At 36.4% G+C, this 8642-nt stretch overlaps 1 protein-coding gene across 1 annotated transcript; it reads left to right on the top strand.

Annotated features, from left to right (window-relative positions):
- Window positions 1-5805: 5805 nt before the first annotated feature.
- Window positions 5806-8216, top strand: LOC118755673 (putative nuclease HARBI1; the record flags this gene model as incomplete). The annotated part of the gene is made up of 3 exons (XM_036490500.1): window positions 5806-5835; window positions 7711-7972; window positions 8037-8216. Coding segments are annotated over exons 1-3 (472 nt in total), but the record flags the coding sequence as incomplete, so codon positions are not given.
- Between the last annotated feature and the right edge of the window lie 426 nt (window positions 8217-8642).

The raw sequence follows: 8642 nt of genomic DNA on the forward strand, positions 1-8642 counted from the left end.
TCAGTGTGTTAGTGTATTTTGAATAAATTGTAATAGAAATAAATAAAATTGTAATAGAAATGAAAGAAATTGTAAAAGATAAGAGCACATGCCAAAAAACAGGTGATCTCAGCTGTAGGCATTTTTTGGCAATCAGCTGATAGTGTTTTTACTTATGAAACTGTACGATGGTCTATAACAAGGGCTGTATCTATCAATATTTTTTGTGAAGGATGGGTTCACGTGAAATAAAATATACATGAGTTGTTTGAAGAAAAATGTATTCATTTATTGATAAAATATGCTCAAATTGGCGACCTTCTACTCTAATACAAGCTCGGCACCTTTTAAGAAAAGACGCTTTTAGAGATCTTAAACTCAATTGGGCTATCTCAGCAGCAGCTCCATTTATTTGTTCCCGCAAATGCTCTTCGTTTTGAATTGTTTTTGAATAAATTTTGTCATTAAGACAACCCCAGTAGAAAAAATCTAATGGATTCAGGTCTGGCGATCGAGCAGGCCACGTGATTGGCCCGTATCGTCCAATTCATCGGCGAGGATAAGTTTCGTCTAAATGAGCTCTTACTTCACGCCCGTAGTGAGCAGGGCACCCGTCATTTTGCAGCCATAGCCTTCGCCGCAGGTTTAAGGGAACATCTTCCAAAAGAGTTGGAAGCCGTTCCTGAAGGAACTCTAAAGAACTGAGAGTTGAGCGTTGGCGGCAGTTCCACAGGTCCCAATATCTGACAATAAAAAATACCGCACCATAAATTTATGTTGTACCGGTAATGCGAACGATCTTCTCTCATTTCGTGAGGATTGTCTATCTGCAAACTGTGAAGGTTATGTAAATTAAAATAACCATCACGTTTGCATGATGATTCATCGCTTCACATTATTTTATTAAAAAAGTTGGGGTCTGATGCATGCATCCTAAACATCTCACTGCAAAATCTAACCCTCAACAGGTAATAGTCGTGTTCGCGTACGCACTATCCAGTAAAATCCAATACTGGTTTTACTGGTTTTTACTGGAAGTCGTTTTCGTACGCAAAAACTTGCAAGAAACCAGCAAAAGAGAGAGAATTGAGAGAGCAAAAATGGCAGCTGAACTTGCAAGTTTTACTGGATTTTTACTGGATAAATTTTTACTAGCAACTTTTGCTAGTAAAATAAACAGCTGATTGGAAGCAGCTGATGAAAAATAAACAATTTTTAAAATTTAAGTACTCTTGTTAAATAGGTAAAACATGGAAACAGTAAGTAAATATAATAATAATAATAATATCCCAACGGTTTTTACCCTCCATTCCCGCCCATCCGCACGAGGGGCGCAGTCCGCATGACGTACGGAACCAATATTTTAAATTTTTGTGCCGAGTCACGATAGGCAGGAGTTTGTTAAGTGTCGAGATCTAAAACTGTTCAGCTACAGAACTAAATTCATCAGCTGATTTTATGTATTTATGTCGATAATTCACTCATTGAGAGAGGAGAGTATCGCTTTCTTAATGCTGAAAAGCGGATCTGATATATCAAACGTGCTGGAATGAGAGTTAAAATCCTGGCATAAGCAACGGAGTGGGTCGTGCAATTCAAAATTGGTTTTACAAGCTTTCAGAAATATGGGACAAAAGTGTCTTGATACGCGTGACGGAACATTAAAGCTTACATCAGCCAGAAAAGACGGACTTGAAATTGAGCCTGTCAGTAATTTAACCATAAAAATTATACCAAGCATTTCCCTGCGACTGGCAAGTGTAGGAAGGTTAATAAGTTTTAAGCGACTCGTATAAGGTGGAAGACTATATTGAGAATCCCATCGGAAATTTCTTAAAGCAAAAAGTAGGAATTGTTTTTGAATTGATTCTATCTTGTCTGAGTAAATTTGATACCTTGGATTCCAAACCACCGAGCCGTATTCCAGAATCGGCCTAACTAATGTTGTAAACAGGGTTTTAGTGATATACGGGTCACTAAATTCTTTTGACCATCGTTTCACAAATGCAAGTACACCTTTAGCCTTGTTGACTGTCACATTAATGTGAAGATTAAAATTACAAATATTTATTACATATACAAGTTTATAAAGTTCACTGTGTACATAAATATATTAGGAAGAGGCCCAGAATCTATATATACGCGAGAATAGTAGTGCATCTTCAGCCGCAATTACCACTTGTGAGGAGCAAATTGTGAATTGCGAAGGTAATAGTGCATTTTGTGTTTATTTATCCTTTGTAAGTAATTTTTATCGTTATACATACATATGTTTGTACATACTTATTACGTAGAAACGACAAGAAAGCGGATGATTGCCACTGTAGTTTCGATGTTAATGGAGTCGTCCTCATCGGAAAGCGAAGATGAGGAAGAACGTATGATCGTAGAAGAACTAAGATCAGATGATATTGGTTTGTTTCTACAAGAAAAAAAATCCACGAAATTGTGTGTTGAATTATATAGAGTTGACAGTGCCGAGTTACACGGAAAAAGAGTTTCGAATGCATTTCCGCATTTCCAGAAACTTATTTGAAAGCCTTAGCCAAAGATGATCTGTTTCGGACTTTTACAACAATTTAAGGGCTGACAAAAGGCTCTCAGAAAAAACTCATTTACTCGTGTTTTTATGGTTTGCTGGACATGAAGCCTGCAGCTATAGAGACTTAGGGGATCGTTTTAATCTATGCCTGTCATCAGTATGTAAAATAATTGCCAGAGTTACTATGTTTATTAGCTCATTGAGTCCAGATGTTATAAAATGGATTACTCAACAGCAAAAACTAGAATCAAGCGAATTTTTCAACCGTAAATGCTACTTTTCTAAGGCAATAGGTAATCCATGCAAGAGGTCCTTGGCTTCCTATTCATAGTTATTGTTATATAACCTATCATATGATTATTTATTTATTTATTTATTTGTTACAGTCTTGCGACTTAAAAGTACAGATAGGTATTTTTAATATATAACAAAGTATGCGTATATGTAAGTTTAAATTTTCAATTACAAAGCTGTTTATGTTTCTAAAACTATCAAATAACCTATATAAATGTATATTGTCTAACTAGTTTGGTAGCTGGCGAGGCCTAGTCTCCAGTCTACCTTTAAATATGTACTATGTGCAGCAGGCGGAAAGACCTTGTTTCCGCTCCGCGTTGCTCACGAGTTGATAGTCACGGTCGGAAAGGCCGAGTCTCCGATCCATGTTCCCGTCGTCATTAATATGCAAACCCTGACGCTGGATTCCGTGATGTGAGGCGGGCGGAAAGGTCTAGTTTCCGCTCCGCGTTATGGTCGGGCTGTTGGGCATAGACGGAAGCTTTCGTATGCTAGATCATTTGCTGCTTGGTCGGATGGAAAGGCCTGGTTTCCATTCCGTTCCGTGCTCTCCTACCTAATAGCCAGAGTTTTACAGTGATCAAATAGTTGTCTTTTAAAAGCAACAAAGTTATCACAGTCTTTTACATGTGGCGGTAACTCATTAAAACACTTTAAACCTTTATAAAATATATTTTTTTTGTCTACCTTTGTTCTATAAAGTGGGAGTCTAAAGCAATTGTTTTCCCTGAGTATATATGAATGAGTTTCATTTATATACCGAAGATTGTCGCTCAGATAGTCTGGAAGTTTACCGTTCTTTATGTTGTATACGAATTTCATAGCATGATAGAAAACCTGTTGCTTAACACTCAACCAATTCATATCTGTGATCATCTCCTGTGTAGGTGTATCGTAACGCTTATTTAATATGAACCTCATAGCTCTATTTTGCATTTTTTGCAATTTCTCGATATTTGCGTCGCTTGCTAAGAAGAAGATTGTTGGGCAGTATATAAAATGTGGTTCTACTATAGATCTATAGACCAGGGTTTTATACCTTCTTCTCAGATACTTACAAGATCTTTTCATAAGACCAATTTTTTTCGCAATTTTGTTCACTGTATGCTCAACATGCTCATCAAATTTAAGTTTATTATCTATATATATACCCAGGTACTTAATGAGTTTAACTTCCTCAATTTCTTCCTCTTTGATTTTTAAATTGTAACTGGTGGTTCCAAGATTAACTGCTCTAGTGAGGATCATGAACTGTGTCTTTTTTACATTCAACTTAAGTTTATTTAAACACAACCATTTGTACAAAGAATCCAAGTCTTCTTGCATTTTAGTCATCGCAGTCTGTAAGTTTCTGTCACTGATCGTTAACAGTGTATCATCAGCGAACAGTTTTAACTTACAGTGCTTGAGTGCCATATTTATGTCGTTAATGTAAATATTAAAAAGTACTGGGGCCAATACCGATCCCTGCGGCAACCCAATATTGACTGCCACTTTATTTGACACACTTGACTCGATTACAGTTTGTTGCATACGATCTGAGAGAAAGCTTCGAAACCAGTTAAGCTCCGTGTTTTCAATACCAATGCATTCGAGCTTTTTCAACATTCTTGCCCTGTCAATGGTCTCGAAAGCTCTTTTGAGATCAATAAAAACCGCAACGATATTCATCTTCGAGTTAAGGTCTTCCTTCCACTGGGATATAACAAAATTTAGCGCAGTCTCGCAAGAGTGTTTAGCTCTAAAACCTGATTGCTCCTTAATGAGTATGTTATTACTTTCAATGTGGCGCACCAACTGATTTTTTACCACATTTTCCAAGATTTTTTCCATGCTAGGCAGTGTATTAATTGGTCTAATTTCCTCGGCTTTTACAGTTTTTTTCACTTTTTTTACCGGAACTATGGTCGAGATTTTCCATTCTTTTGATACTGTTCCTGATTCAAGACTCTTATTTATTAATAAGGCATAAAAGTGTCCCATGTATTCAACTGAATCCTTTATAACACCGTCAGATAATAAATTATTTCCACCAATTTTAGTCTTAAATTTCTTCACTATAAGGATAACATCCTCTGAGGTAATTTTCTCAAATTTAAAGGTGCCTCGACTGTCTTCCTGTCGTAACTGTTCACAATTTACGTTCTCTATATTACTATTTATGTCGACGATACTATCCACAAAGTACTTGTTTAGTTCTTCGGCGATTACCATACTATTTCTGTATATTTTTCCGTTGATGAGAACTTCTTTGATATTGTCTCTGTTACCCGTATTATTAAGAATATTCTTTAAATATTTCCACATTAAACGACTATCACCTCTATTATTTTCTACCTTGTGTTCCATATACTGAATTTTCTTAATTTTGATCATTTTCTTATACTCTTTCTTTATGTTGTTGTAATCTACCCAATCACCAGTGAGTACTGCCCTTTGGTGTAACCTAAACTTTTCTTTATTAGTGTCAGTCAGTTGTCTATCATACCATTTATTTCTAAGTTTAACCCGCCTTTGTACCCGAGAAGTTAGTTGATTCATACTCGAAATCAAACAAAGGTTGATATGTTCGAGCATATCATCAATATTGAAACTATTCAGGTTTGCAAAGTGGCATTGTCTCAAAAGATTTATGAGGTTGTCTGGGCTGTACTTATCCCAAGAAATTAATTCAGAGAGTTTATTGATTTCGCCTTGTTTTTTTATATTGCATTTGAACATTATGGTATCGTGATCCGTTATTCTATGTTCCTCAGCTTTTTCACATGAAACTTCATTAGTGTTAGAGTATAACAAGTCGATGCGCGTTTCGGACTGTGCAGTAACCCTGGTATCAAAGTTGATTAACTGTTTCATTGCCTGCTGAGAGAATATCTCATTAAGCTTCCTACTATATGTCGATGATATATTCATATTTATATTAAAATCCCCAATAATAATGGTATTTACCATGTTAGCGCATGTTTCGGACAAAATGGCTTCCATATATGTCAGAAAATCTGCATCACTCGAACTGGGTGAGTGATAGACTACCCCGATTTTCCATTTGGTTTCAAAATTTCTCAATTGTACCACTATACCACCAGACATTTTTATCAGTGGATCTATTTATTATTATTTTAAAGTCTATTGTGTCTCTCAAAATTACAATTACCCCGCCAGTGTGTCTACTATACGAGTCGCATCTAATAAACTGATAAGTTGGAAACTTGATTTCGGAGTCGTTTATTTCCTCTGTTGTACATGTTTCGGAGCATAAAACTATATCCGGATCAACAGTCTCAAGAAGCCTTTCAAGCTCGGCTTTATTGGCTATTATACTATTTATATTAAGATACACGCATTTTAAGTAACTGTTACGCTTTTCCATTACACCTAATTGCTAACATCCTACTCTTTGTTTCTCTAGTTTCAGTTTCCTAATATAGACAGGACATTCACGACTAAATGCGTTGTGCGCTACATCCAGGTTTAGCCCTAACTCTTTAACAGCATCACAACAATTTCCACAAACTTCTTTTTGGCTACTGTCAGTGCAACTTTCAGACTTGTGCTCTCCCATGCATTTGCTACACCTAAGCTTTTTGTTACAGCTGTTAGAGCTATGGTTGAAGCCCAGACACTTGTAGCATCTTCTCACGGTTTGCCCATCATAGACGGGGCATCGATCCCACCCAATATTAAGTCTCTTTGACTCCAATACCTGCAGGAAGAATTTGTGCTCAATTTCTATTATTGCACTGAATGAAGGAAATGCCTCACCACTGCGCCTGGACTTAAATATTTTTACACATTTCAAACTCGCATCATTTAAATAGCTATTCTGAGCTTTTATCTTATTTATTATCTCCGTCTCAGAATATTCAGCGTTTATGTGCGCTAACAAAATTTTAGGCGTATTAACTTTGGGTTCGGTGATGTCGTACACTTCTTTATTTAAGTTGTCTGCTAGAGCAGATTTTATTCTGTCCTTATCTGAAACGCTATTTGCGTTTATAACCACTGCCCCGTTATTCTTATTTGACACTCTATCAATTCTCATATCAGATGCATCGATCTTATTAAGGTCCACCCTAGTCTTCTCAGCCGCTTGTTTGTTTTTCGGCCTGACAATTATAGGAGGAATACCTTTCAATGCATTGGCATACGATACACCCACACCACTTTGTGCTTTCTCTTGGCTTATAGTTGTCACTTTCTTCACCTCGCTAATTATTTCTTGTTTTTGTTTGCAGCTCACTAGTGGATGAATCTACCCTATCCATTTTCTCTTTGTTTGCTTTACACAGCCCCTCAACTCTTTTTATTGCATCAAGTTTTTCTTGGTTTGCCTTCTTTATACTATCAACTAACATTTTTACCTCTTTGCTGTGATTTTTTAACATTTTTTCAATATCTGTCTTTTGTTCTATTATATTCATCTTGTTGGCCTCAGCTATACCTATCATTTCTCTAAGAGCTTCATCCACATTGGCTATGTACATCATGCAGTTGTCGCACATGAAGCGTAGGAGGGGACAGTTTTCTAGTGCCTTTAGGCTGTAATCGTCAGCCGACGCACATGCTTGCGTTCTATGGTACACTTTCCCACACACACCTTGGCAACGCACACCCGACTCTCCTCTGACGCCTTTTCGGCATTTCGCGCATTCCGACATCTTCGCACTCACTCAGCAGCCGCTATGTTTGGATTAATATGCATACGTATGTATGTACATCAACTTAAATGCGCGCTATTATTTGTCAATTTTGCTTATTTGATCTTTATTTTTATTTCGACTTATTGGTTGGCTTATTAGTTTAAATCGTTATTTTTCACACTATTAATCCAATAATGCAACTATTAACTTTACACTTTGCAATATTGTTATACTTTTTAACACCATAACCAGAGCGATAAAAAACACGTCCGTTCGCGATCGATACTCTCACACGCCTCTTGCATTGATGGAACCCACAACCAAATTGACCCACCAAAGAGACCAAAAGACGATTACATAAATAGGAAGGGAATTACGTCTATCTGTCTGCAAGCGATATGTAATGAAAAGAAGAAGTTTATAAACATTTTCGTGGGATATCCTGGTTCTAGTCACGACAGTTGGGTTTTACAAAACTCCACTATTTACGATAAGTTGCCGTCGTATTGTGGAGGTAAGTAAAATTAATCAAAACATGAAAAAATCTTATTTGAATAAGAACAGCATTTTTATTTTAGATTACTACGTTTTGGGTGATTCTGCATATCCCTGCAAGAAATATTTAGTAACGCCCTACAGAGATAATGGGCATTTAACAAATGCCCAAAAATACTTTAATTTGAATCTGAGCTCTGGACGTATCGCTATAGAACACTCGTTTGGCATGTTGAAACAAAGATTCCGTCAGTTATATTACTGTAAGCTCAGAGGAATGGAAAAACCTTGCCACTTCATTCGAGCCTGTTGCGTTTTGCACAATATAGCTAACGAAGATGATTTGGATTTTATTTGCGACACATCTCCAGATGTTACTGATGACTTCACCGCTCATGGCGAGATTTAAAGGGGGAATCATGTGCGAGATCCTATATGCCAAGAGATAGAATCTCGTCGTAATACATAGAACCGCAGTTGTACAAAATGTATGTTTGTGTGATTAATTTTATGGCATTTTGTTAAAACCACACATTTCATTGAAAACATACTACTAAGTTTAAGCAATTCATGTATTTCAAAAATATATCGCAGCATGTAAGGCTCTGTTTGATTGAAAAAAATTAACAAAAAGTGTGATTATGAAATATAAATAAAAATTTAATAATAAAACAACATTTGTAATTCAT

This window comes from Rhagoletis pomonella, unplaced genomic scaffold (genome assembly GCF_013731165.1).
Source record: "Rhagoletis pomonella isolate Grant_MI unplaced genomic scaffold, Rhpom_1.0 Rhpom_scaffold_07006, whole genome shotgun sequence".
Lineage (NCBI taxonomy): Eukaryota > Metazoa > Arthropoda > Insecta > Diptera > Tephritidae > Rhagoletis > Rhagoletis pomonella.